Source organism: Trachurus japonicus, chromosome 20 (genome assembly GCF_045865225.1).
Source record: "Trachurus japonicus isolate A0001 chromosome 20, Traja_1.0".
NCBI classification, from domain to species: Eukaryota; Metazoa; Chordata; class Actinopteri; order Carangiformes; family Carangidae; genus Trachurus; species Trachurus japonicus.
In genome coordinates, this window is record NC_140926.1 from 14,326,538 (window position 1) to 14,353,979 (window position 27,442).

General features: G+C 44.8%; 8 protein-coding genes and 2 pseudogenes across 8 annotated transcripts; 7 read left to right on the forward strand and 3 right to left on the reverse strand.

The window, feature by feature from the left end:
- Nucleotides 1–2,595: 2,595 nt before the first annotated feature.
- LOC146966617 (histone H1-like) lies at nucleotides 2,596–3,218 on the forward strand. Its single transcript, XM_085763016.1, has one exon. The coding sequence runs from the start codon at nucleotides 2,611–2,613 to the stop codon at nucleotides 3,214–3,216; it is 606 nt and encodes a 201-aa protein (XP_085619142.1). The 5' UTR covers nucleotides 2,596–2,610; the 3' UTR covers nucleotides 3,217–3,218.
- A 617-nt stretch (nucleotides 3,219–3,835) lies between these two features.
- Nucleotides 3,836–4,263, reverse strand: LOC146966618 (histone H2A). Its single transcript, XM_085763025.1, has one exon. It carries the CDS (start codon nucleotides 4,250–4,252, stop codon nucleotides 3,866–3,868), a length of 387 nt encoding a protein of 128 aa, XP_085619151.1. The 5' UTR covers nucleotides 4,253–4,263; the 3' UTR covers nucleotides 3,836–3,865.
- Nucleotides 4,264–4,573: 310 nt separating this feature from the next.
- On the forward strand, nucleotides 4,574–5,077 carry LOC146966619 (histone H3). The gene has a single exon (XM_085763037.1). The coding sequence runs from the start codon at nucleotides 4,615–4,617 to the stop codon at nucleotides 5,023–5,025; it is 411 nt and encodes a 136-aa protein (XP_085619163.1). The 5' UTR covers nucleotides 4,574–4,614; the 3' UTR covers nucleotides 5,026–5,077.
- A 7,941-nt stretch (nucleotides 5,078–13,018) lies between these two features.
- Nucleotides 13,019–13,417, forward strand: LOC146966620 (histone H4). The gene has a single exon (XM_085762932.1). The coding sequence runs from the start codon at nucleotides 13,058–13,060 to the stop codon at nucleotides 13,367–13,369; it is 312 nt and encodes a 103-aa protein (XP_085619058.1). The 5' UTR covers nucleotides 13,019–13,057; the 3' UTR covers nucleotides 13,370–13,417.
- A 1,712-nt stretch (nucleotides 13,418–15,129) lies between these two features.
- On the forward strand, nucleotides 15,130–15,562 carry LOC146966621 (histone H2B 1/2). Its single transcript, XM_085763026.1, has one exon. The coding sequence runs from the start codon at nucleotides 15,141–15,143 to the stop codon at nucleotides 15,513–15,515; it is 375 nt and encodes a 124-aa protein (XP_085619152.1). The 5' UTR covers nucleotides 15,130–15,140; the 3' UTR covers nucleotides 15,516–15,562.
- A 2,611-nt stretch (nucleotides 15,563–18,173) lies between these two features.
- On the forward strand, nucleotides 18,174–18,809 carry LOC146966622 (histone H1 pseudogene; annotated as a pseudogene).
- Nucleotides 18,810–21,142: 2,333 nt separating this feature from the next.
- On the reverse strand, nucleotides 21,143–21,590 carry LOC146966623 (histone H2A). Its single transcript, XM_085763022.1, has one exon. The coding sequence runs from the start codon at nucleotides 21,573–21,575 to the stop codon at nucleotides 21,189–21,191; it is 387 nt and encodes a 128-aa protein (XP_085619148.1). The 5' UTR covers nucleotides 21,576–21,590; the 3' UTR covers nucleotides 21,143–21,188.
- Nucleotides 21,591–21,901: 311 nt separating this feature from the next.
- On the forward strand, nucleotides 21,902–22,369 carry LOC146966624 (histone H3). Its single transcript, XM_085763021.1, has one exon. It carries the CDS (start codon nucleotides 21,938–21,940, stop codon nucleotides 22,346–22,348), a length of 411 nt encoding a protein of 136 aa, XP_085619147.1. The 5' UTR covers nucleotides 21,902–21,937; the 3' UTR covers nucleotides 22,349–22,369.
- Nucleotides 22,370–25,593: 3,224 nt separating this feature from the next.
- LOC146966625 (histone H4) lies at nucleotides 25,594–25,963 on the forward strand. The gene has a single exon (XM_085763034.1). The coding sequence runs from the start codon at nucleotides 25,608–25,610 to the stop codon at nucleotides 25,917–25,919; it is 312 nt and encodes a 103-aa protein (XP_085619160.1). The 5' UTR covers nucleotides 25,594–25,607; the 3' UTR covers nucleotides 25,920–25,963.
- Nucleotides 25,964–26,680: 717 nt separating this feature from the next.
- LOC146966626 (histone H1 pseudogene) lies at nucleotides 26,681–27,294 on the reverse strand (annotated as a pseudogene).
- Nucleotides 27,295–27,442: the final 148 nt, after the last annotated feature.

Genomic DNA, 27,442 nt, shown 5'->3' on the forward strand with positions numbered 1-27,442 from the left:
GAATTGTTGGTTTTCTGTATACACTCAATACTTGGTTGGGGCTCCTTTTGCTTGAATTACTGCATCATTTTGGCGTGGCATGGAGGCAAACAGCCTGTGGAACTGCTGAGGTGTTATGGAAACTCAGATTGGTTGCTCAACCTGAGGTTTCTCCAATTTTTTTTCCCTGTTAAGGGTTTTCTTGGGAGTATTTCCTCAGTCGATGTGAGGGTCTAAGTCCTTTGAGACAAACCATACAAATAAAATTGTCTTGCCTTGCCTTCCTCCAGACTCTGGGTTCTTGGTTTCCAAATGTAATGCAAAACCTACTTTCATCTGAAAAGAGGACTTTGGGCTAGAGGTCGACCGATAGTGGATTTTTAAATTCCGATATAATAACGATAGTTTGGAGCAGGAAAAAGCCGATAGCCGATTAATCGGCCGATACCACCCCCCCCCGTCTCTCTCTCTCCCCTGCTGTGTGTGTGTGAAGAGCAGCCCCGCCCCTCAGTGATCAGAGAGACTAGAGCGGCAGGGAAGAAGCAGTTTATGGCGCTGTGGAAAAAACTGCAGCCATCGGCCACTATCGGAGCCAAGTTCCGCTGATTCCGATAGTTTGTAAAACGTCCTATCGGCGCCGATTAATCGGCCAAAACGATTAATCGGTCGACCTCTACTTTGGGCCACCGGGCATATATTCCAGTTATTTTTCTCCTTAGCCCAGGTAAGACACCTCTGATGTTGTCTCTGGTTCAGGAATGTCTCGACACACTAGACCCAAAAATTCAGACGAGCTGAAGGCCGCTTTCAAGGCAACATGGATTTCCTTAACACCTCAGCAGTTCCACAGGCTGTTTGCCTGTATGCCACGCCGAAATGATGCAGTAATTCAAGCAAAAGGAGCCCCAACCAAGTATTGAGTGTATAAATTGACATACTTTCCAGAAAACCAACAATTCTGTATTAACAATCATTTTTTAAATTGGTCTGATGTAATATTATATATATTTTTTGAGATACTGAATTTGAGGTTTTCATTAAATATAAGCCATAATTATAAACAAACTAAAGACATGGGATATATTGGTCTGTGTCATGGAACCATGGTAGCTATTAGCTAGTTTCACTTTTTGAATTGAACTATTGAAATAAATGAACTTTTCAGTGATAATCTAATTTATTGAGATGCGCCTGTACAAGAAAACACAACAAACAGTACGTTGTTACCATTTTGACGGGGTGCTCACACTGATACTGTACTCTCTCTGTCTTCGTTAACGTTCTCCAATTATATTCGTTGTTATGGAAACAAGATTATGATAAAAGATTCAAACACATAAAACACATTTAATAATAATATGAATGATAATAACTATTAGAATAAATACTAAATTGTATAAGAACATACACTGTTATATTCCTTTTACAGTGCTAATAGGACTTGTAAAAATGTGTGACTGGGAAAAAAAAGCCTTGGAGAGTGATTGAGTTCATTTGATTTCGACACCAAAAATCTCATCACAGATGCTTTTCTGTCTGCATATTCTCATTTAACTGGTACTATAGACATCTAATGAGTATGACTCAACTGACAGGAAACTTTTTTTAAAAACTAAACTGCTACAGTTTTAAAGACCAAACTTTGCAGAGCATTACCAGATAAGATGGTCATCAAAGTACAAGTCACGACTTATTAGGCCTAAATGTATTTCAATTACCCTAACCCACTCCAACAGATCACAGTTAGGGACACTTTAAGGGAAATACAATATTACTGTTAAATAAAACTCTTTTTTTTCTCTCTTGACATATTTTCAGAAAAGCAAACAGTTACTGGTTCCACTTTACATGCTGTTACTGCAACAACATGTAGATCTTAAAGTTGCTGAACTGACCCAATACATTATTCAGTGTTCACAGCCAAGTACTGACAACATGTTCACTATCACTATACTGGAAGTAAGGCATTGCGTTTTTGATAATGTGGGAAGCATAAACAATGTAAGGTTTTCCTTAGTGGGTTATTTTTTCCATTTAAACTATTTTCAGCATTTATCTGAAGTGTTAGAAAACCTGGACACCCAGTCCTTTGTTCTGGCTGACACATATTCCTAGTGTGTTTGCTGCTAGGAGATGAAGTTGAATTTCTTACAAACTGATCATCAACAGGAGGTAGTTTTTAATCAGGATCTCTGAACAAACATGTTGGCTAGCTAGAAAACTAGTTTCGGTGCAATTGTGGTGCATTTTATATGGTTTTAGAAGATATAAAAGTGGGGAAAGTCACTGAGCTGCGGTGCCCGACGAGGTGATCAGCTGAGGTTTAGAGGCTCCACAAACAAAACCCAGAGGCAATCAGAGCTCCTCATGACTTGAATATGAAGAGAATAAAGTCCGCTATCGGCTCAGTTTATATCCAACTTTTAGTTTCTCCCCCAACGTGATTTTTGAGGCTTTTTTGAGCGACGAGAAAACACAAAGTGTCCCTGTGTCGAGGCTGCACAGAGCAGCCACGGCTGGACTGAGTCTCCACGGTTCTCATGGTGTGTTTAAGTACCGCCTCCTGCTCCGGGATTTCCAACAGTCCGCTCACAGCTGTCAGTCGTGTTAGACAGAGAACAAGAAGAAACAATGGCAGAAGTTGCTCCAGCTCCAGCCGCCGCCCCGGCCAAAGCGGCCAAGAAGAAGGCCGTCAAGCCCAAGAAAGTCGGTCCCAGCGTCAGCGAGCTCATCGTGAAGGCTGTCGGTGCCTCCAAGGAGCGCAGCGGTGTGTCTTTGGCCGCTTTGAAGAAAGCTCTGGCCGCCGGAGGCTACGATGTGGAGAAGAACAAGTCCCGCGTCAAAATCGCCATCAAGAGCCTGGTGACCAAGGGCACTCTGGTCCAGACCAAGGGAACCGGAGCGTCCGGCTCCTTCAAGATGAACAAGAAGGCCGAGCCCAAAGCCAAGAAGCCCGCAGCCAAGAAGGCCGCTCCTAAAGCCAAGAAGCCCGCAGCGAAGAAACCCGCAGCGGCCAAGAAGCCCAAGAAGGCGGTGGCAGCCAAGAAGCCAGCGGCTAAGAAGTCCCCCAAGAAGGCCAAGAAGCCAGCAGCTGCTCCCAAGAAAGCAGCTAAGAGCCCCAAGAAGGCAACCAAGAGCCCCAAGAAGGTGGTCAAGAAGGCCCCTGCTGCCAAGAAGTCCCCCGCTAAGAAGGTGGCCAAGCCTAAGGTCAAGAAGGCAGCACCCAAGAAGAAGTGAGCTGTTCTTCAGAAAACCTCAAAATAATATCAAAAGGCTCTTTTAAGAGCCACACACATTTCTCTAAGAGCTGATTCCTCTTGTCAATTATTACCTATTACTCATGGTGCTGTTGTGTATTTACAACTTAGTAGCAGTGGACACAATGTTGCACTTCACTGCAGTCATTTACTCAGGACCAAGATGGATACAGAATGTAACTTTACTCATTACTCACATGAAGACAGTCACGTGTTTACATTACTGTAGTATATTCATATAACATTGTTGTTTTTAGCGCACAAAATAACATTTGCAATGATGTAAGTTATGTGAGTGGGAACGTTTACTGCAATGTGTGGTATTACAAAAAAACACCGGTAATCACTTTTTGCCATTAAAGGAGATGGGATAAATTAAGTGTTTAATTAGGCTACTTTTATAGAATAAGCATATGATTCATGTTATCATATAGTAATAGTAGGTTTATTGTTGTGGCATTATAATTAATCACACCCAATTTTAACATCAAACTTGATTTATAATATAATATCAGTCGTCATTGCGTCAAGGCTTATCATTTGAGTTAGAGACAAGGAACAGCGCTCTTTTAGGATGTGAGTATGTGGCTCTGAAAAGAGCCTTTGTGTTGGTGGTGTCCAGGAGAAGTTTACTTGGCCTTGGCGGGCTTCTCGGTCTTCTTGGGCAGGAGAACAGCCTGGATGTTGGGCAGCACACCACCCTGAGCGATGGTGACTCCTCCCAGCAGCTTGTTGAGCTCCTCGTCGTTGCGGACGGCCAGCTGCAGGTGACGGGGGATGATCCTGGTCTTCTTGTTGTCGCGGGCAGCGTTTCCAGCCAACTCGAGGATCTCAGCGGTCAGGTACTCGAGCACAGCCGCCAGGTAGACGGGAGCACCAGCCCCCACACGCTGAGCATAGTTTCCTTTGCGGAGCAGCCTGTGGACACGACCCACTGGGAACTGGAGCCCAGCACGGGAGGAGCGGGTCTTTGCCTTTGCTCTGGCCTTTCCCCCGGTCTTTCCTCTTCCACTCATGGTTGATTGTTTTCTTTAGTCTGGGTACAAAGAAATGTGAGGCTCCACGGCTCAACTGTGTCTTATATGAGCGCAGGAGCGGGACGCTTTGTGGCGGACCAACCAGAGAGAGGCTCCAGCAGCGGCTTCCTGCTCTGGGTTTGTCCGGGCTCTTTCAAAGCTGTTTCCTCCAATGAGCAGCAGAGACTCGGGCGGCGGGTTGGTCCTGTGGGCGGCGCTGAGCTCCAGCAGGAGCCCCTCACCAATCACCAGCCACAGACGTCGAGCAGCGTCACTGTGTCCCAGCCGGTCTCAGGCTTTAAGAGCCGAGTGCCGCGGCGGTTCATCACACTTTTCTCCAGTTTAGAGAAAGACCCAGTGAAATGGCAAGAACCAAGCAGACCGCTCGTAAGTCCACCGGAGGCAAAGCCCCCAGGAAGCAGCTGGCCACCAAGGCTGCCCGTAAGAGCGCCCCGGCCACCGGCGGCGTCAAGAAGCCTCACCGTTACAGGCCCGGTACCGTGGCTCTCCGTGAGATCCGTCGTTACCAGAAATCCACCGAGCTGCTCATCCGCAAGCTGCCCTTCCAGCGCCTGGTAAGGGAAATCGCCCAGGACTTCAAGACCGACCTGCGTTTCCAGAGCTCCGCCGTCATGGCTCTGCAGGAGGCCAGCGAGGCTTACCTGGTGGGTCTGTTCGAGGACACCAACCTGTGCGCCATCCACGCCAAGAGGGTCACCATCATGCCCAAAGACATCCAGCTGGCCCGCCGCATCCGTGGAGAGAGAGCTTAAAGAGGCTGCTCCCACTAAAACAACAACAACGGCTCTTTTAAGAGCCACTTCACTCTAAACTCGAGAGCAATGACCTGTGCCAATAGGCTACATATATAATATAATAATTACTATACACCATTTATACCAAGGTTAGGAATTTCAAAGCAATTTTGTTTTTGTTTTTACAATACATGATACAACTTTTTTTAATTGCTTGTGTCCCAAACCTCTGCTTTCTTTTTTGAATGAAGCAAACAAACTACACCACTGCTGTCTCGAGGCATCTTTATTATGTCCTTAAAACATGAATACATTTATATAGGGACGAATAGCTGATGTCATGACATCGGGTAATGGTTATCATAAAGATCAGAGGGCTTTAATTCTGAGATCCACATCAGATTGGCCTGATTTTTTGGGGGTGTCATCCTGAGGTCTAGTATCAGTCGAAAGTGGAACGGTCCAGTAAAACAAACAAACCAATTAATCCGAGTAGGCTACAGTCAAAATTAAAAGTTCAAAGGGCTTTTATCTAAATGTTTCCATCAAAACCTCCATATAAATGAAATATTTCTGATTACGATTAATAAAAATTGTCTTCAGCATATAGGCGGAAAAGGAGGAAGACATGAGTTTAGACTTGTTTATTGCGATAGTAAAGTACATTTACAGTAGTCTACATACATACTACTAGGCTATTATGAAGTTGGCTACTGGCCTCAATTCTTAGAGGGCTGCGCCTTTACTCATAATCTGGGGTTACAATACGTAACCAACGTTCTATTTCGTATAGGCTTCGCCCTCTAGCTATCGCTGTTGGGTTAAGGGCGAAGCTGATGTAGTCCATGCCACACTCAGTAGCACACAAGCATTAACACACACCAGCACACCCCTCAGTGCGGACAGCACGGATAAGTGGCACGAGATCCTTCTCTGTTCCAAGGCACGAGTTAATACTCCTAACAAGGAGAATTACACTCAAAACGTCATACACACGTCATGTTACAAAGGGCAGGGACGATAATTACGCATTGTAAAAAGTCCCAACAGAGGTAACAGGCTGTGTGATAAACACATATCCATCTCACTATAATTACGCACGCCGAGATTGTATGCGCGAGGCGCAGAGACGATGGTTACGCACCGTGACAGTCTCAAAGCTCGGGTAGAAATCTCGGAGGTATTGATATGTGGTGGGCGAGCTCGTGAAAGGAGCCCACAGGGACCGATCGGAGTATGGTCTCACTGGCTGCTGGCCGTGTTCAGCACTGCGTGAGACAGGGAGGTCTCGGACACATCACGGAGGTAAAACCGCGTAAAAGCGCACGGTGAAGCCCAAGAGGCTGCCGCGCAGATGTCCGCTACAGCCACGCCTCTGAGGAGGGCTGTGGAGGAGGACACTGCTCTGGTTGAATGGGCATGGATGCCAGGCGGGGGATCCCGGCCTGATGTGACGTATGCCTGTGAGATGACGTCACATAACCAGTGGGACAAACGCTGCTTCGTCAGGGGTTGTCCCTGGGAGTGGTCTCTGTAGTGAACAAACAGCTGTTGTGTGAGTCTGAGGGTCGCTGTGCGCGCCACATAGAGAGACATAGCGCGCACCGGGCAGAGCCGGTGTAATGTCTCCTCTCCTTCACCCACGTGAGGAGGGGGAAAGAAGCCCTCCAGTGTGATAACCCTCGATCTGAACGAGCTAGTTATGACTTTAGGCATGAATGAGGGATTCGATCTTGCGCTCCCGTCTGATCTGATGACGAGACAGGACGGGGAGACAGAGAGGGCACATCACTCACTCTCTTAGCTGCAGGGCTAAGAGGATCGCAGTCTTCAGAGACAGATGTTTGAGTGAAGCGTCTGAGAGGGGCTCGAAAGGAGGCTCTCCCAGAGCGCGTAACACCAAGGAGAGATCCCATTGTGGAGCCAGGGGGCGCGTAATGGGTCTCTGGCGACTCACTCCCTTAAGGAAACGCTTAAGCAGAGGATGTGAGAACACCGATCTCTCACCAAAACCTTCATGACAGGAAGAAATAGCAGCAGCATATGTCTTCACTGTAGAGAGAGCCAGATTCCTGTCCACCAAGAGCTGGAGGAATGTCAATATCTGAGGCAGAGCGCACGATGTTGGATCAATGGATTTCTCCACACACCAGCGCTGAAACCATAGGCTGAAACGCAGACCATTTAGCTGCGTAACAGGCTGTAGTAGAGGAAGCTCTCGCACCCTGGATGGTGCGGACCACTGCAGGGGTCAGACCCAGCGTCTCTGTGCCAGGAAGCGGGCGTGCAAACGCTTGTGAAGTGTGAGTGAACATATGAGATAGCCATCGCAGCGCCCTCGCCGCCGCTGTGCGGTTCGGCTGCTCGTTCCGCACAGCCCATGGGAGGGCTGCAGAGAAAGGGCTGTGAAGCCGGCTGCGAGGCGGAGCGCGCGCCTGCATCCGTGCTTCCGTGCTCTGCGTCAGACTCGTGCCAGGGCGAGAACCCTCTACTAACTCGCACTGAAGGGTGGGAGGTGGGGAAACCGCAAAGAGGCAGAGGATGGTGTGTTAGCAGATGTGCTGGTGTTAGAGCCAGCAGATCTGCTACTCATAAAGACATGAGCGAGTGAGCGCACAGCCTCAGCGTGTGAGGTGCTGTGAGACTCCGCTGCAGCGGAGGAGAAAAGTGTGGGGAAAGTGTGTTGTGCAAACAGTGGCCAGATGTTCAGTGGAAACAGGGGCGAACTGCTTGGGAGGATTCTGCTCGTTACCAACAGGTTTGTGGCTCTTAAAAGAGCCGTTGGTGTCGGCAGAAGCCGGAGAAGATCACACATTCCCCGCATCATGTCAGAATCGGCGCTGCTTCGGCGGGGGTCCCTGGGATGGGTCGGACCAGCCGCCACGCCGCCCCCTGCCAGGGGTCCCACGGCGTGAAGAGCGCTGAGCCGCGGCAGAAGGAGGAGGCGGCGGAGGAGCGGGGGACTGGGCCGGAGTGGACCGAGATCTCCGAGATCTCCCTCGCCAGGGGCCGTGGGACCGCTGGGGACGACGAGAGGACCTGTTACCTGACGTCAGCCTCCTCAAGCGGTCACCCTCCTCGCTGGCAGCCTGGAGGTGTGCAGTGGCGCTCTGGCCAAAAAGACCATCGGGGCTGATTGGACCATTCAGCAGCTCTCCCCGGACGGAGACCGGGATGTCGGAGGTGTGAAGCCACATGTTCCTCTGCAGCATGGTGAGCCAGGCCATGACGCGGGCTTGGGCGGCGGTCACAGTGGTGTTCAGAGCCACGATCGCTGCCATCGCTTTCCGGACGTCAGCAGCCACCTCTGGAGTCCACGGCTGCTCGGCCATCGCTGCCACGGAGGAGGAGAGCAGGACGGCGTTGTTGGCAGCGGCCAGAGACTGAGCAGCGCACTGGTGAGCCTGGTCAGTGAGCCGGGCTGTGACCTGGTCACGGGGAGAAGGCGGCGTGGGCTTCCTGCTGCCGAAGAACATGGCCTTGGGCAGGAGGACGGCGGCCAGGCTGCTCTCTAGCGGCGGCACAGAGGGGAACCCGGATGCTGTCTGCCCCTCCACTCTGCAGAACCCTTCAAAGCGAGCGACCGGCGATTTCAGTTTGCCCGGGCCGGCGAGGGCCAGGTCGATGAAGGGCCGGAGTTCCTGGACCTGAGGCCACAAGGGGGGGCGTGGCCGAGCGGGCCCTGACCCATAGAGACCGGCCAGGAGACCACCGGAGGGAGCCAGTGCCGGAGGTTCAGCCGGCAGGGTGATCCCCTGTACAGCTGCCGCTGTCTTCAGGATGTTCGGCAGGTCGTGGAGCAGCGCTCTGGCCGGGAGATGCTGCCCAGCATGGCGAGGAGGCGAGGGGGAGAGCCGGCCGTCCGGGGCCCCCTGGACATCGGCGCTGTCGTCCACGTCGAACATGCTCTCCAGTTCTCCAGACAGGGAGAGGGGGTCGAACCTGCTCTCCAGTTCTCCAGACAGGGAGAGGGGAGAGCTAGGCGGGGAGCCACAGATGGAGGGAGCTGCGCCGCTGGGCTCAGGCCCCACATCTGGGTCACCGCCGCCGTCGGGGTCGAGGATGTTGACCGCATCATCAACCGAGAACTCAGACCGGTCGCCCCGGTCGTCCCCACCTCCACCGAGCGGGGGGAGGAACCCCTCAGCCCGGCGCTGCAGTTCTGCCACCGGCAGAAACGAGCAGAAGGCACAGTTGGCCTTGGCCGTGAGGGCGATGCCGGCGTGCTCAGCGCCCAGGCATGCCTCGCAGCGGGGGTGGAGGTCCGACGGCAGGATGTACCGGTTCTTGCAGACCGGACACAGCCGGATGATACCGGCAGAAGGAGGATCTTCTTTCTTCTTCAAGGAGGACTGCATAGCTGCAACGCTGAAGAAAAAGTGGGAGCAGATATGCGGATCCGCAGGTGTAATATAGTCATGATGCGGACCGTAAAGGGGCAACTGTGCGGGGCACAGTGGCGCGAAAGAAATTTTCAGGACTGCGCATGCGCGCGGGGATAAACCCAACAGCGATAGCTCTTAGGGCGAAGCCTCTACGAAATGGAACGGGTAGTTTTTAAGAAATATTAATCATAATGTACATTGAATACAATGAAATATGAAAGTTCAAAGGGCTTTCATTCTGAAATTCCACATCAGTTGACCTGATTATTTCTGTGTCATTCTGAGGTCTAGTAGGGTAGACCGAGTACGTTTGAGACACTTTTTGATTTTCCATTTTTGAATAGATATTGCAAAAAAACTACACTGAAAATAAGTGATTTTTCATATGCTGTTTAATTTGTTTGTATACTAAGTTATTATTGAAGAATATCATTTATTATTTGTTTATTTTTTCCACAATCAGGTCATAAACATGAGGTGCATTTTTACCATCCCGTCTCAACCATACCCCATACGTGTACAGTTGAGACGGTACCTTGATACAGTTGAGACACCATTGAAAACCATTGATGATGACTGAACATCAATTGTAAATGCAATAAACTTTTTTAAAAAATGACAATTTGACAAGATATTTCAAAATAAATGTATTCCTCTTCATCAAAATTAAAAACAATGGAATATTATTGTATTATTAATATAAATATTATTATATCACATAAAATTATAATATTAATAGTATAACACTGTTCAGGTATCACAAATATTAGTTTTTTTCCCCATTTTCTTTGTGTTTTTGGTCTTATTATGACTTAGCCTATGTTATCGTAGCCTACACTGCACAATTTATCAGTGATGTGATGTAATAGAACTCTATCAGGGTACAGTTGAGACATTGTGTCTCAACTGTACCTCGCTGACCACTTTGTGTATTTCTCTAGATTGTGCAGTGACCTAACATGCTACGATAGCATGACATATGTGAGTTTTTAGGGCACAAAATAACGTTTGCAATGATGTAAGTTATGTTTGATGGTCACAAAAGGATAATAAGCTATTCGTTGTGGAAGGGACATGGTAAAGTGAAATTCCTACCCTATAAAGACTTTTGCTGATATCTTTGGACTGGAGATGCTAAAACTCTTCAAATTTCCCACGGTTGTGGGCCACAACCAAAGAGGATGCTAATGCATTTGCTGAGTAAAAATGGTGGCTCAGCCTTGCAGCGCTGGCAAGATATTGAGGGTGTTTCAACTGTACACATATCTCAACTATACTCGCTCCACCCTACTACCAGTCTGAAGTGGAACGGTCCAGTAATAATGGTATGAATCCTAATGTAGCTACATAGTCAAATTCCGACGGAATAGCGGCATTACATTAATGCCAGCCGCTGTTCAGGATCATGGAAATTGTCCGTCTTCTGTTTAATGTGTGAGCTAATAATCAATAGGCTATCTATCAAACTGGACCGACATCCTAAAATAAACAGTTGAAGTGATCATGATAGTTCCGCTGCTCATTAACAAGCAGCAGATCCCCTCGCTACTGCGTCCTCTCAGGATGGACACTTTTTCTCTTTCATTTCTCTACAAGTGAGAGAACCACAAAGTGCATCACTGCGTGACGATTTTTGCCTCCCTCTCCGAAATTTGGAACACAAAATAAAAACGCATGCGAATAAAACGCAACGGACTCGGTGTGCAAGGAGCCTGTGCGTAACGTTTTTTGTCGGATGACGGATACGGAAAACGCGTGCGAAAAAAACGTAGGCTACTCAAGCCCAGACAGAGCCCAGACGCTCATCACAGCCGCAGCTTCTCCGCGGCGCTGTCCGTGGTGCTGAAGGTGACAGGTTAAACAAACTGCAACATAGCATGGCTATAGCGCTAGTGGTCCGGGTTGTTTGAGGAGCTCTCCTTGGTGCTGATTGCCCGCGGCGGATGCATTTCCTACACGATGATGCGTCGCGACCGGGTCTGGGTCAGCTTGGAAAGGCTCGAGGCGAAGGAGACTCACGGCTTATGTGTTTGCCTAAATCTTCTTTTTTGCCACCGGCTTTCCTGTTTGTGTACATTTTGTGTGTGTGTGTGTGTGTGTGTGTGTCGGTTTTGTGTGTGACTTGATAGTTTAGTTGTTGAGATTAAGATTAAGTTAGTGGGCGGACCCCGAAAGATTCAGTGGGTTTTAATTCTGAAATTCCACATCAGATTGGCCTGATTTTTTCTGGATGTCATCCTGAGGTCTAGTACAATCAGTATGAAGTGTACCGGTCCAGTAATAACGTGTAGTTTTTAAGAAATATGAATCATAATGCACATAGAATACAATGAAATATGAAAGTTCACAGGACTTTTATTCTGAAATTCCACATCAGATTGGTCTAATTTTGCTGGGTGTCATCCTGAGGTCAAGTATTATAATTCTGACGTGGAAAGGCCCAGTAATAATGGATAGTTAAAAAAAAAAAACAATTAATCCTTCTCTACATAAAGTACAGTCAAAGTTTTAACCTATAAAGTTGTTGCAGACTTAATACCCACTTCAGTTTCAATGATGTTATGAGGATGAATAAATGTGCTAATTATCAAGGATCCACAACAATTATGTTATACAAACAGTCAGTGACGAGTGACTGACTGCACCACTCCCAGGAGTGCAAAGGGCAATCTTCACAGAATTGTCTGGAGTGATAATAGAGAGTACCAGCCAGGTAAGTAGGCTACAGTGAATTTGCAGTCTTATAAATCTATTGAGTGTATTCAGTAAAATCAGCACGCAAAACATACTATAATTTAAAAAACGACTCAAGGGAACATGTTATGCCGCTGACCATGTGCTGCAACAATACAGGTACTAGTTTTTGCCGTCTTTTTCTGTTCCTTTCTATTATATGTTGGTGCTCTGACACCATGCAGTTTATAAGTGTAAGTAATAGGCTTGCTTGCAAACCAGCAGCTTTTTTGCAGCAGTAGCCTACTTCTGTATAATTTTACAGTAAAAACATTCGTTTTCATCTTTTATGTGTTTGACCCCAGGAATAATTGGGATCCACAATGAACAATAAATAATATGTAGTTTAGTATTCTGTACAATATTTTCAGTGAAATTCTCCAAATTTAAGTCAGCAGTTGGCCTGGTTTGGGATTATAGTGCTTTGTCTAGGTGTTGGCTTCATTTTGAGTCAACATTTTTTTTCTTGCTTGTTGTGGTTTTGCTATTTAAAAAAAAGAAAATGTTGTTTTTCTATTTTTCGTTTGCTTAATTGATTATGAGGGGATCAAATGCTTTGGATTGTAAATTTAGTGCAACTCGAGCTGATGTAATAGCCTGGTGACATGCAGGCAGACTGATACATGAGTTGGTGTAAAATTATAATCCAATTATTTAGTTGGCATGTTTGAAGTGACAGTTTATGAGGATAACACGTTTCATTGATGTCCAGAACATTAGCCTAAATAAAGTAATTGTTTGTCGGGGTTTCGTCAATGGCTTGTCATCCTCATGTGGTGGCGCCAGTGCACCAGAAGTCATTATGAACGGCTTGGAAATCCACAGAAGGGGGCGTTACTTTGGGTGTCGTCTCCCACGTCCTCAGAGAGGGTTTGAATAGTGGTGAATCCGCAAGGTGTGATCATTGAGTAGATTTCTACCAAACAGTGAAAATGAGCGGAAGAGGAAAAGGAGGAAAGGGACTCGGTAAAGGAGGCGCCAAGCGGCACCGTAAAGTCCTCCGTGATAACATCCAGGGCATCACCAAGCCCGCCATCCGCCGTCTGGCTCGCCGCGGCGGAGTCAAGCGCATCTCCGGCCTCATCTACGAGGAGACCCGCGGGGTGTTGAAGGTCTTCCTGGAGAACGTCATCCGGGACGCCGTCACCTACACCGAGCACGCCAAGAGGAAGACCGTCACCGCCATGGACGTGGTCTACGCCCTCAAGAGACAGGGCCGCACTCTGTACGGCTTCGGAGGTTAAACATCATCACCACAACTAAACACAACGGCTCTTTTAAGAGCCACACAACCAGTCTGAACGAGCTCAATCTTTCACTTTTTATTGTTGTATAGCCATCTATTGTTAATCGGCCCTATTTTAGTATTTTGTAGCTTTAACGTCAGTGTCATACGTGCTTCAACTAGAAGATAATACAATTTAAAATGTATAACCTCTATATCATGTAAAAGTTTCATTTACTCAAAACAACTGCCCAATGCACAACTTGCTACCACATTTAGAAAACCATACTGCTGTGGGTGATTATTCAGCTATCATATTGTGTCCCTTGGGGAGGCACACTTGGGCTACTTAACATTATTTATTTATTTTTTACTATAGAAACATTTTTTATATATATATGATTGATTTTGGCTGTAGGCCATTTCCTTTGCCCCTGGGCCTCGATTTGTGACATCCAATCCTTGAATTAAATTCTGATCTACGGTAATAATAACTTTATAGACAAGTGGAAATTCCAATTTTTAATGAGATGTAGCCTATAATGTGTTTTTGGTGTTTCATGTAGTTTTTGATTTAAAAAAAAGAACACTTGTCCCTTGGGGTCATTTCCACCACACACCACAAAATGTAACTTTAGGGAAGGTTTTTTTTGTGATCTGTACACTTGCAATAACGATAACTGTCATTGTTAGCAGAGCACATGGCTGTAGAGCACAATTGATCCTGGTCAATGATGGTATGGCTTGTGTAATGATATTTATAAGGCGTAGCAATAGGCCTAATTCTGCAGCAACGTTTTTAATGAACATCTCTAAGAGATAATGTTTTAATATTTTTCTCTATAGCCTATCAACCTCTCTCTCTCTAACCATGTTTCTACGTCCCACTTTTTAATCGAATTATCTCAAGATTCCCGAGATAAACCCCTGTTTTATTGTGATTTATTAAGGTTTCTATTTAAAAAAAAATTATAATTGTTGTTATCAATACTCATTTGTAGTGGTCTCCAGTCAAATAATGAAGCATTTTAGTTACAGTGTACATCGTTGCTCACAGACATCAACATCATAAAAGCTATAATCACAACAAAAAAAATAAGTCAGCAAATGTGTATAAATCACAAAAACAATCAACTATCACGAAACCAAGTAACTGTAAACTGTAATCAAAAACATAATATTTTAAGTAAACATGACAAATCAGTATTTACATGACAATCACTGATACTGCAGCCCAGCATATTCATGTACTGTCAATAGATTGAGAAGTTACTAATGATTTCTATATAAAACATAAGAAAGTGCAACAAACAATAGGCTACCTTGTTGCCATTTCTCAGGGTGCTCACATTAAAGATGTTACAAAATGACAGTAACAAAGTATGACACTGTTTTGTCAGTGTCAAGAGGAAGATGAAGAAGGAGAACAAAAACAAAAATAATAAATTTTAGATAAAAACATACACAATTTTATGGCTTTTATTTACACTGATTCAAATTATTAAAATTAAATGTAGATTTAATGATTGGGTAGTTATACAGATTTCCCAAAACATGCATCAGTAATTTAACTGTTAATCCTGATAAGTTTTACTCTCTTCCTCTGTACAACAACTTTTTAGAGAGTTTGGCAAAAGTAGGTTAATGTAGAAAGACGGTCCGCCGGCCTACAAGTCGGAGGTTCAGCCAATCACAGGAGGGGGGCCTCACAGTCAATTTGCATACAGCTTGTATAAAACCAGTCGCCTCCTTCCCGTCAGCATTGTGGTTTGTACGATCCTCTGATCAACATGCCTGAACCCGCAAAGTCCGCGCCCAAGAAGGGCTCCAAGAAAGCCGTCACTAAGACCGCCGGGAAGGGCGGCAAGAAGAGGAGAAAGACCAGGAAGGAGAGCTACGCCATCTACGTGTACAAGGTGCTCAAGCAGGTCCACCCCGACACCGGCATCTCGTCCAAGGCCATGAGCATCATGAACTCGTTTGTCTCCGACATCTTCGAGCGCATCGCCGCCGAGGCCTCTCGTCTGGCTCACTACAACAAGCGCTCCACCATCACCTCCAGGGAGATCCAGACCGCCGTCAGGCTGCTGCTGCCCGGGGAGCTGGCCAAGCACGCCGTGTCCGAGGGCACCAAGGCCGTCACCAAGTACACCAGCTCCAAGTAAACACCTCTGCTGTTTACACCCGACCCAAAGGCTCTTTTCAGAGCCACACACACAATCTACAAGTGCAAACTATCCTTGTAATTAATAACAAACATTTTCTGACGAGTTGCATCGAAGTGTGCATCAATAAAACTATAAAATGCGACAATTGGCATCAGTTGGTGTCACTAGTGTAATGTAGTTGTCACCAGAGCAACAATGTAGCCAATGAATATTTCAGACTTGGAAAAAAAATGTGGAGAGTTTCTGTTCTGCATCTACAAGTGCAAACTTCAATCCTACAAAAATGAATCTTGCCACACAATTTGCTGTTAAATAGCCAAAAGGTAACAAACTATAAAGTGTAAAATTATCAACTCTATTGAGTCATGCAACACATTACCATTTTGTTGCCAAAAGGTTAAATACATGAGCTGAAGGTTGACATGGACACAAATGAACAATCAATGCTGATTACCATTTTTTTTTAAATGGTTATGGTTTAAAAAACTGATGAAGATGGAAGGTTTATGCTAGTGAAATATCTGGCTCTCCATGTAAATGGATAATCTGATCAAAGTAGCTTCTGACCTTCATCCACTGGCTCCTGGTTTTTGGTGGTGGAAGGGGCACAAAGTTAACCGTTGCTGTTACGTGATGGTCCTGCTGTAGCCGATCTCTCACATAAATCGCAACAAAGTTGATCTGCAAAACTTCACTGCATGTCACAGTGAATTTATTCTGATTAATTGCTTGATGCATGTACACACATTTTAATAAGATCACTTTATTTTACGTCCATGTAAACAGTGAAGATGGAATTTCCGATCAGAATGATTATAATCAGATTGTAGAGAAAATGTACATGTAAACATGACTAGTGTGTTCAAAGAAAGTAGCCCACTTAATGAGTAAAACACCAAGATGATAAAGAAAGTGGTCCGTGTGATTGCATCTGTTTTGTCAAATATACTGAGAATGGCTGGTCTTTAAACATAATCAATTCTTATTTTAGATGCAATGTCCAAATTAGCTTCACTGTTGTATTTGTTACAATTAAAATGTGGCCTTCTTCTGCAGTCTACCTGAAGATGTTGTGTTGAGATGATCTGTTGAGCTGCCTCTACCATTTGATGCAGATCCTTAAACTCAGTATAGCAAAACAATACAGAAGGTAAGGATGCTCTGGTGCTGTTGTGGTGCTGTCGGAGTTGGTATGAGTTGGGCCTTTTTCACCTTTCTTAAGTAGAAGAACCTCTGTCGACTCGTTAACCAGGTTTAAGGTGTTTGATATGCATTGATTTCACACTGTCCACACAATCCACTGCCTCCCCATTCATATGAAGGGAGGTGTCCTCCCTTGGTAATTCTGAAGTTACTGATTACCTCTTTTGTCTTTGAGGTGGTAAAGATCAGGGTGGTGTCCCTACACCACTCAGCCATCCACCTCCTGTACGATGCCTCAACATTGCCTCAGAATAGTCAATGTTGAGACATCATACACCAACAATGTAGGCTACTTGCCTCATGTTACGCCAAACATGAGGTGCCATGAAATGAAGCTGACTTTAGAAACCAGCTGTGAAGCGCAAATGTATGCAAATAGCCTTTAATAACATGCAAATACAACTAAGTAACATCACAAGGAAAATGTGCATTTATATAACATATAGAATGTACTTACATGAGTGAAATAAAGAGGTGAAATAAAGTATTTAAAGCAAAAGTTGTTTGATAGGCATATCACTGAGACTTTTTAAAGGCCGTGGTAGAATCTGGGTGTGATTATTTTTTAAATAATGGGGAAATTATTAATCTTATGATTCAGCTAACAGTATTTACCTTTTCTCTTTCTCTGGCATGTTTTCTGATTAATAAACAGAGTTATTTCTTTTAGTTAAAACAGTTATAATTCTACACAGTGTCACTGCTCGTATACAGTAGCTGTTGAACTGACCAACATCATACATCATTCTGAATCTTCACAGCAAAAACACTCAGATTTAACATGTAAAATGCTGAAAGGGAGACATAAATTAATTGATTTTATTTTAAGTACAAACATTTTGGTGTCTTTCATGTATTTTTCCAATTTAAACTATTGTCAGCATTTATCTGAGGTGATAGGAAATCTGGACACTCAGTCCTTTGTTTTGGCTGACACACATTCCTAGTGTGTTTGCTGTTAGAAGAATAAGTTGTTTTTCTTACAAACTGATCATCAGCAGCTGGTAGTTTTTAATCAGGATCTCTAAATAAACATGTTGACGAGCTAGAAAACTAGTTTCGGTGCAATTGTGGTGCATTTTATATGGTTTTAGAAGATATAAAAGTGGGGAAAGTCATTGAGCAGCGGTGCCCGACACGATGATCAGCTGAGGTTTAGAGGCTCCACAAACAAAACCCAGAGACAATCAGAGCTCCTCATGACTTGAATATGAAGAGAATAAAGTCCGCTATCAGCTCAGTTCATTAGCAGACTTTAGTAACTTTCTTACATTGATTTTTGAGCCTTTTTTGTGCGACGAGAAAACACAAAGTGTCCCTGTGTCGAGGCTGCACAGGGCAGCCACGGCTGGACTGAGTCTCCACGGTTCTCATGGTGTGTTTAAGTACCGCCTCCTGCTCCGGGATTTCCAACAGTCCGCTCACTCAGAGTTGTCAGTCGTGTTAGACAGAGAACAAGAAGAAACAATGGCAGAAGTTGCTCCAGCTCCAGCCGCCGCCCCGGCCAAAGCGGCCAAGAAGAAGGCCGTCAGGCCCAAGAAAGTCGGTCCCAGCGTCAGCGAGCTCATCGTGAAGGCTGTCGGTGCCTCCAAGGAGCGGACCGGCGTGTCCGCTGCTGCCCTGAAGAAAGCTCTGGCCGCCGGAGGCTACGATGTGGAGAAGAACAAGTCCCGCGTCAAAATCGCCCTCAAGACCCTGGTGACCAAGGGCACTCTGGTCCAGACCAAGGGAACCGGAGCGTCCGGCTCCTTCAAGATGAACAAGAAGGCCGAGCCCAAAGCCAAGAAGCCCGCAGCCAAGAAGGCCGCTCCTAAAGCCAAGAAGCCCGCAGCGAAGAAACCCGCAGCGGCCAAGAAGCCCAAGAAGGCGGTGGCAGCCAAGAAGCCAGCGGCTAAGAAGTCCCCCAAGAAGGCCAAGAAGCCAGCAGCTGCTCCCAAGAAAGCAGCTAAGAGCCCCAAGAAGGCAACCAAGAGCCCCAAGAAGGTGGTCAAGAAGGCCCCTGCTGCCAAGAAGTCCCCCGCTAAGAAGGTGGCCAAGCCTAAGGTCAAGAAGGCAGCACCCAAGAAGAAGTGAGCTGTTCCTCAGACACCTCAAAATAATATCAAACGGCTCTTTTAAGAGCCACGCATATTTCTCTAAGAGCTGATTCCTCTACTGACAATTGTCTTTATTTTCTTTTAATTTAAATCCCCAATGGGTCAATAAACTTTCATGAATACACCACAAGATTAGAGCTAGAACCTAGAAACAACTTCGCTATGGCAGATTAAGGCAAAGTAAACTACTGGGTAGTTAAAATTGAACATGGGAACTAGATCAGATGTCAAACTACATGTTTAGGGCTGGAAATTTACTTGAATGAAGAAGCCACACTACATTGCTCCAAATTAAATGCTGTTTTTAGTTTTTCCTAAATATTCAATACAACGACAGTCAATAGGAAATGTTTTTGTTCCTCAACAATATTATTAACAATCCATCTGGATTTTTTTTTTTTTGGGGGGGGGGGGGGGGGGTGATTATGATGATGGCAACTTTTTTTTAAAATGTATTTATTTTAAAACAACTACAAATACATTTCCAAATCATTATGCAAAACACTCAGTGTTTTGTAAAGAATTGAAAATGGAAATTTTATGTATTATTCTGCATTTGGATATCAGTTACATATTAACATAGAAGCCCTTATTTGACATCACCTTATAACAACTCTCTCAGCCACTGAACTTGTAAAGGTGTTGTTTTAAAGGTGGGGTGCTAACCATTCATAAACTCCATCCGTTTCCATTATCAAGTGTAGCATGGTATTCATCAGTGAATGAAACAGTTTTAAAGGAGTCTTCATGTATTTCTGAGCCCACTGCTCATTATTTCTCCTTGGGGGAATTGGTTAAGATGGCTGAAATACAGCTTTATGTACAACAGCATGCACCAGCTGCTTTAAATGCTAGGTTGATCATCAGTGGCTTCTTTTCTTTCAATACGATGTATTTGTCTGATAGAAACTTTCCCCATATCCATTCAATATGAACAAACCTGTCGGTGCTCTGTATCACATACACATTTTTTCACATTTTTTCATGAAATAACTTTTTTTATTTTCTTTTTGCCTATGCATAAAACCTGTGACTTGCTTAATAATGTGGTAATTCTTTGATTGAGTTCAGGGAAACTAACTGCTAAACCTGTCTGTGAGAGTGATGTCAGTGATCTAAACAAAAAAGAGAAACAGTAGTACAATTGAAAACTTAAATTGAAAAACTAAAAATACATGTTTTGTTTTTTTCACTGAAATCCTATTTGCATAATAATTTGCAGGTTCATATTCAGTCCACACTTCAGGTAGCTATTTGTCCAAAATAGATTTGCTCATTGAAGCTAAAACTCTCTATGGTAAATTAAGAGTTTTTAGATAATTGGACATACAAGTACACTACTGTCCCTTGGCCATTATCATTAGCTATCGCTAAACAAAATATTGTCTTCTATATAAAACTCATTGGACAGTGCCAAGAAAACAAACACGTTGTGAAATTCATTAAAGTAGCCCACACTGCTCTTTCGATATGTCATAAGATGAAACTTGTAATTTCTATTTAAATTAAACTTAGATTGAGCTTTTGTCTAGTTATTATGTCATGATCAAGACTAGAAGAGGCCATAAATGTTACATGATTAGGGAATGAAAATACCATTAGGCTACACTTTATGACAAAACCACAGAGTAATAAATCATTTCCATGTGGAAAAACTTAGTTAACTTAAATAAAGTTTTCACAGGTAAGTCCATAACAATTTCATTTTTTCGTGTAATTTGTGAGACAGTGACTGAACATTGTGTTAATGTGCTTTTGTACAATCAATCACATGACGTGGATCTATTGTGAGGCTCATGGCCCAGAAGTGGAGTAGCCTACATGAATAAAAAAAGTTAATGACAGGGTTTCATTCACTGCTTTATTAATTTAATAATCATTTAAACATGTTGTTAAACCAGCTTCATGTGGCTGCAGGTGAATATATTTGTATATGCTCAATGCCTGATGAATGTTCCACATATTTTATACAGCCTACATGCTATGAGCTTAAATGCTTCCGATAATAAACCACTTCCGTGCTGGTTTCTCACTTTTTATTTCAGTATAAGCTACTGTGGGCCATAACGCCAATAGGCCTATAGCAAAACGCAGTCCCTTCTTTTTCTCCCTCTCTCAAGGCTCGCGCACACATTCTGGGGTCCCGCCCCCCTGTCGCCAGAACAACCTTTTATCATGGTACAATAATGACTAACAGGCTTCTTAGCCTCTATGCCACTTTTATCGATGTAGGAAAACACAAAAGTGAAACAAAATCACAACAAATGAATGACATGTCAGTCTGTTGCAAAAACAAGATAGTTATTGCTCTTTTAGGTTTGAGTATGTGGCTCTTAAAAGAGCCTTTGTGTTGGTGGTGTCCAGGAGAAGTTTACTTGGCCTTGGCGGGCTTCTCGGTCTTCTTGGGCAGGAGAACAGCCTGGATGTTGGGCAGCACACCACCCTGAGCGATGGTGACTCCTCCCAGCAGCTTGTTGAGCTCCTCGTCGTTGCGGACGGCCAGCTGCAGGTGACGGGGGATGATCCTGGTCTTCTTGTTGTCGCGGGCAGCGTTTCCAGCCAACTCGAGGATCTCAGCGGTCAGGTACTCGAGCACAGCCGCCAGGTAGACGGGAGCACCAGCCCCCACACGCTGAGCATAGTTTCCTTTGCGGAGCAGCCTGTGGACACGACCCACTGGGAACTGGAGCCCAGCACGGGAGGAGCGGGTCTTTGCCTTTGCTCTGGCCTTTCCCCCGGTCTTTCCTCTTCCACTCATGGTTGGTTGTTTTCTTTAGTCTGGGTACAAAGAAATGTGAGGCTCCACAGCTCAACTGTGTCTTATATGAGCGCAGGAGCGGGACGCTTTGTGGCGGACCAACCAGAGAGAGGCTCCAGCAGCGGCTTCCTGCTCTGGGTTTGTCCGGGCTTTTTCAAAGCTGTTTCCTCCAATGAGCAGCAGAGACTCGGGCGGCGGGTTGGTCCTGTGGGCGGCGCTGAGCTCCAGCTGGAGCCCCTCACCAATCACCAGCCACAGACGTCGAGCAGCGTCACTGTGTCCCAGCCGGTCTCAGGCTTTAAGAGCCGAGTGCCGCGGCGGTTCATCACACTTTTCTCCAGTTTAGAGAAAGACACAGCGAAATGGCAAGAACCAAGCAGACCGCTCGTAAGTCCACCGGAGGCAAAGCCCCCAGGAAGCAGCTGGCCACCAAGGCTGCCCGTAAGAGCGCCCCGGCCACCGGCGGCGTCAAGAAGCCTCACCGTTACAGGCCCGGTACCGTGGCTCTCCGTGAGATCCGTCGTTACCAGAAATCCACCGAGCTGCTCATCCGCAAGCTGCCCTTCCAGCGCCTGGTAAGGGAAATCGCCCAGGACTTCAAGACCGACCTGCGTTTCCAGAGCTCCGCCGTCATGGCTCTGCAGGAGGCCAGCGAGGCTTACCTGGTGGGCCTGTTCGAGGACACCAACCTGTGCGCCATCCACGCCAAGAGGGTCACCATCATGCCCAAAGACATCCAGCTGGCCCGCCGCATCCGTGGAGAGAGAGCTTAAAGAGGCTGCTCCCACTAAAACTACAACAACGGCTCTTTTAAGAGCCACTTCACTCTAAACTCGAGAGCTTTGTCCTCTGATGTTGGCCAATTTGCACACACCAATGTTTAAATATAAAAGACATAAAAACGGTGTATGTTTATCTACCTACTCTAATTGTTTATCTCATTGATGTTCATTATCGATACATTTAGCTTGCATAACAAATCAGGCAGGAGTGTAATATACAAAAGAACAAAGAGGAAGGAAAGGGTGTGATACTTTGTTGCCGACAGTGTCATTGAGTAACATCGTTGAGCACCCTGTCAGAAATGGCAACGAGGTATCCTGTCTTGTTTTAGGAATCAATCATCGTTTTTTTTTTATTTCTCAACAGATGCTAACAGTCAAAGTTACTGACTGATTCGTTATGTTTAGCTACTTAGCTATAGGGTGAATATGGGTAAACTGGGACACTTTCTGAAAATCTACCTTCAACATCCTTTTTGATTATGAACCAAATGTCTTAGCCCATCATATGATACCATTCTAAATAGCTGAAGATCTCTCCTATACTATGTAGAAGAAAAAACAAAGAAACATTAAACACTGGATGAATGACCCTTCACCCAAAAAAAATTGACCCAAAACCAAAATTTTGAGGCACTATTGGTAAAGTGGGACACCATATATTGGCAAACTGGGACACCTCCATTTCTATTTAAACACAATAATATAAACAACAACAATTAATTTCTAATGAATAGAAATATTAACGTTTTTATTAAAAATACAATTTTATTTTAAAATCTTTATTTTTCTTGTCCCTGTTCTGCTCTTTTCTGCCATTGGATTCTGAAATAGGATTAGGCCAATTAGCATTAGCCTACTAGCTAGCTAGGATAGGCTAGCTAAGCATCACAAGCATAATTTTCATTGTAGCTACCTTGATTTATGCAATTTAAGTAAATTTGTTTATATATCTAGCTAGCCATAGCTAAATTTATGGGGGATGAATAAAAGTGGAACTTATTTCTACCTTTAGAATGACTTAAATGATTGTCCCAGTTTGCCAATAACACTCTGTCCCACTTTACCAATAGCACATTGGTAGACTGGGACAGTAGCAAAATGCCACTTTAAAAAAAATGTAAGACTCACATGGATGTGATTTTAAAAAATTATGAATCACCATTACACCCCCTAACAAAATATATCACAATTACAAACTAGCAGTTTGCTTATTTCTAGAACACTAACATCTTTCAGCTAAGAACGCTATGTCATTTTAGCTACCACCCTGTTTCACTGTGGAGGTAGTTGAATATGGTGAGCCACGCCCCTGGAAGTGATGTCATGGACACAGAACCACTCTTTTTTAATCTCATACATACCTATGATTAGCTCAATGATGATTTTTAGTAATAGAAGTATACACATGTAAAGATAAACATGATTAAGCTTAACTGTCCCACTTTACCCATTGTCCCACTTTACCCATATTCACCCTAGGTGTTTTAGCCTACTATGTTTTCGTTAAAGTTGATTGTGTTTGACTGTAGCCTATCATATTTCTTAAAACCTACCCGATACTGGGCCGTTCTACTTCAGACTGGTAGTAGCTACTTGACCTCAGGATGACACCAAGAAAAAATCAGGCCTGACGATTGGTCTAAAATTGAAATGTTGTTCATTTCTACCATCTGATGGAAGGGTCAGAGTCACAGATGCAGCTTTGCACTCTTGAATGCAGGTTTAAAGTCAAAAAAATATATTTAGTAGGCTAAAGTGAATCAGCGCACTTACCCAATTGTTCGATCCGGGTGAGTAGACATAGCCTACTTACATTCAGGTTCACGGTGTTTATTCCTGACAGACAGAGAAAGCTGATGGTTAGGCTACTTGAAGACGACAAGCACAGCTCCTGCCCTACATCACATAAAATACCCTATAATAAATAAATAAACTGAAACTACATAGGAATGGACGGTGACAGCTGACCGTTACGGAAGTAACGGCTAAAATGATAAACACAGATAAAAACAAACTAAATTAAAGATGACAACACTTGACATGACAAAATCAAACACGAAACGTTATATACTTAATTTAAAAAAAAAAAGAGATAGCCTAATTAATAAAAAAACACACGGAGCTGTTGACAGTAGGCTACGTACCACACACACAGCGGACAAACGAAAGGGGACGAGCTGACACTTTGCCGTTGCTAAGCAACCACCAGCTGTCAAAATAAAGCCTCGCATGAACATACGAGCCAGCACAAAAACTTGCTGACTAAACAAAACATTAATTCATGTATTAATTAATTTTGACGAATACACATATTCTATTTACAACCCTGTTACACACTTAAACCATCTGACTTTTTGTTTGATCTTCAGGGACATTTCATTGTAGGCTGCTCTTGGTTTCTGTATTGTTTTATGTATGCCCTTATTCTGAAATCCCAGTACCGGAGGTGGAATGTAACAACTATGGTTACTGTTACTAAGGAGACGGGAAAAGGTAGCGAAGCTCCGTACAGTGTTGCGGTGATTGTATCCAGTTTATGATATGATAGATTATAAACATTGTAGGCTAAGTATGAGTCTATCACGACAGTTTGTTTTGACAAGGTGTACCGAGGTTCTGGGATCGATAACCTTCAGGGCTTAATGTTTTTTGATAACAACGAGGTAAATAGATCTGAATCCTTACAATTGCTGATTACTGACTTTTAAAACCCAGTGAGGTGAGTTTATGTTGAATGTGTTTTTGAATAGCCTACAATACAATCTGATTTTGGAGTTGTATTTTGCCCAATATTGTTTTCAAATTATTTTACTGCTTGGATTTGGGTCTTTTAAGAATGAACAGACCTGCAACATCTTGTAATTTGTTTGCACAGTTGTCTCGGGTCTAGAATGGAGAAGAGACTGAGATTGACTAGCTACTTTTATATTATGACCAGATGATGATTTGTCACGTTTGGGGTGACAGTTTAGGATCGCATGCGCCTACCATTGTTCAGGATAGGATAAGACAACTAACTGTGTGCCAGGGTTTCACCTTTCTTGTGGGCATTATTCACACAGTGGCACTCAGCTGTGATTTAGGCTGTTCAGGTGGTGGCGCTAATGCGCCAAGGAAGTCCTTGTAAAAGGCCAGACCAGAGAAGAAGTCACTCCCTCCTGTCTTCATTCACGTCCGCAGAGAGGGTTTGAAAGGCGGCGCGTCCTGTAGCTGGGTCAGTTGAGTATTTTTGTACCCAGCAGTAAACATGTCTGGAAGAGGAAAAGGAGGAAAGGGACTCGGTAAAGGAGGCGCCAAGCGGCACCGTAAAGTCCTCCGTGATAACATCCAGGGCATCACCAAGCCCGCCATCCGCCGTCTGGCTCGCCGCGGCGGAGTCAAGCGCATCTCCGGCCTCATCTACGAGGAGACCCGCGGGGTGTTGAAGGTCTTCCTGGAGAACGTCATCCGGGACGCCGTCACCTACACCGAGCACGCCAAGAGGAAGACCGTCACCGCCATGGACGTGGTCTACGCCCTCAAGAGACAGGGCCGCACTCTGTACGGCTTCGGAGGTTAAACATCATCACCACAACTAGACACAACGGCTCTTTTAAGAGCCACACAACCAGTCTGAACGAGCTCACATTTTCTTGCTTTTATTGTTATAACAATTTATTGTTAATCGCCCCTATACTTTGTTGTCCCTATATCGTCAGTGTCATACGCTTTAACTAGAACCAACCACCTAATCAGAAGAAACTCTATTATAGCCTACCGAGTCTAATTGTTTTACAAGTAACAAAAAGCTGATGCTTGATATTGAGGAAACACCCATTGACTTGATAAACTACTGTAACATTGTTGGATATGACTGTGGCAGAGGGGACAATACAAATCTCGATGTATTTTGGTGTTAACACACTGATATGCTCACATTCTTAGATGTTAAAATAATAATTATTATTATTATATAAATAACAGAATTGAATTCTTCTCCAAATCAATCATAACTCGGATGTCATCCAGTGATACTATAACTATTGCAACACAGTATTATTTAATATTAATAAGTATCAAATAATAGGCTACTAGTCCTGAGACTGGGAGAGTCCTTCCAGTTCAGTGTTCACATAACTTAAACTCCTTTGCGTGAGCCAGCCATTAAAGGTTAGCTCTAATTTTCTCACGTATGATTAAAAACTTTTTTGATCATATTCTGGGGATTCTTAATTGACTTATTTAAAAATAATAATATAATAAAAGAAATCAGCTCTTTTAGAGAAGTGTGTGGCTCTTAAAAGAGCCGTTTGATATTATTTTGAGGTTTTCTGAAGAACAGCTCACTTCTTCTTGGGTGCTGCCTTCTTGACCTTAGGCTTGGCCACCTTCTTAGCGGGGGACTTCTTGGCAGCGGGGGCCTTCTTGACCACCTTCTTGGGGCTCTTGGTTGCCTTCTTGGGGCTCTTAGCTGCTTTCTTGGGAGCAGCTGCTGGCTTCTTGGCCTTCTTGGGGGACTTCTTAGCCGCTGGCTTCTTGGCTGCCACCGCCTTCTTGGGCTTCTTGGCCGCTGCGGGTTTCTTCGCTGCGGGCTTCTTGGCTTTAGGAGCGGCCTTCTTGGCTGCGGGCTTCTTGGCTTTGGGCTCGGCCTTCTTGTTCATCTTGAAGGAGCCGGACGCTCCGGTTCCCTTGGTCTGGACCAGAGTGCCCTTGGTCACCAGGCTCTTGATGGCGGTCTTAACGCGGACCTTGTTCTTCTCCACATCGTAGCCTCCTGCAGCCAGAGCTTTCTTCAAAGCGGGCAAAGACACACCGCTGCGCTCCTTGGAGGCACCGACAGCCTTCACGATGAGCTCGCTGACGCTGGGACCGACTTTCTTGGGCTTGACGGCCTTCTTCTTGGCCGCTTTAGCCGGGGCGGCGGCTGGAGCTGGGGCTGGAGCAACTTCTGCCATTGTTTTCTCGTAACTGTACGGCTTGGATTCACTGAGTGAACTGTTGGAAATCCCGGAGCAGGAGGCGGTACTTAAACACACCATGAGAACCGTGGAGACTCAGTCCAGCCGTGGCTGCCCTGTGCAGCCTCGACACAGGGACACTTTG

Bases quoted from the DNA above. Each gene is read 5' to 3' on its own strand.
- LOC146966618 (XM_085763025.1), bottom strand. From the start codon at position 4,252: ATGAGTGGAAGAGGAAAGACCGGGGGAAAGGCCAGAGCAAAGGCAAAG.
- LOC146966620 (XM_085762932.1), top strand. From the start codon at position 13,058: ATGAGCGGAAGAGGAAAAGGAGGAAAGGGACTCGGTAAAGGAGGCGCC.
- LOC146966623 (XM_085763022.1), bottom strand. From the start codon at position 21,575: ATGAGTGGAAGAGGAAAGACCGGGGGAAAGGCCAGAGCAAAGGCAAAG.
- LOC146966617 (XM_085763016.1), top strand. From the start codon at position 2,611: ATGGCAGAAGTTGCTCCAGCTCCAGCCGCCGCCCCGGCCAAAGCGGCC.
- LOC146966625 (XM_085763034.1), top strand. From the start codon at position 25,608: ATGTCTGGAAGAGGAAAAGGAGGAAAGGGACTCGGTAAAGGAGGCGCC.
- LOC146966624 (XM_085763021.1), top strand. From the start codon at position 21,938: ATGGCAAGAACCAAGCAGACCGCTCGTAAGTCCACCGGAGGCAAAGCC.
- LOC146966619 (XM_085763037.1), top strand. From the start codon at position 4,615: ATGGCAAGAACCAAGCAGACCGCTCGTAAGTCCACCGGAGGCAAAGCC.
- LOC146966621 (XM_085763026.1), top strand. From the start codon at position 15,141: ATGCCTGAACCCGCAAAGTCCGCGCCCAAGAAGGGCTCCAAGAAAGCC.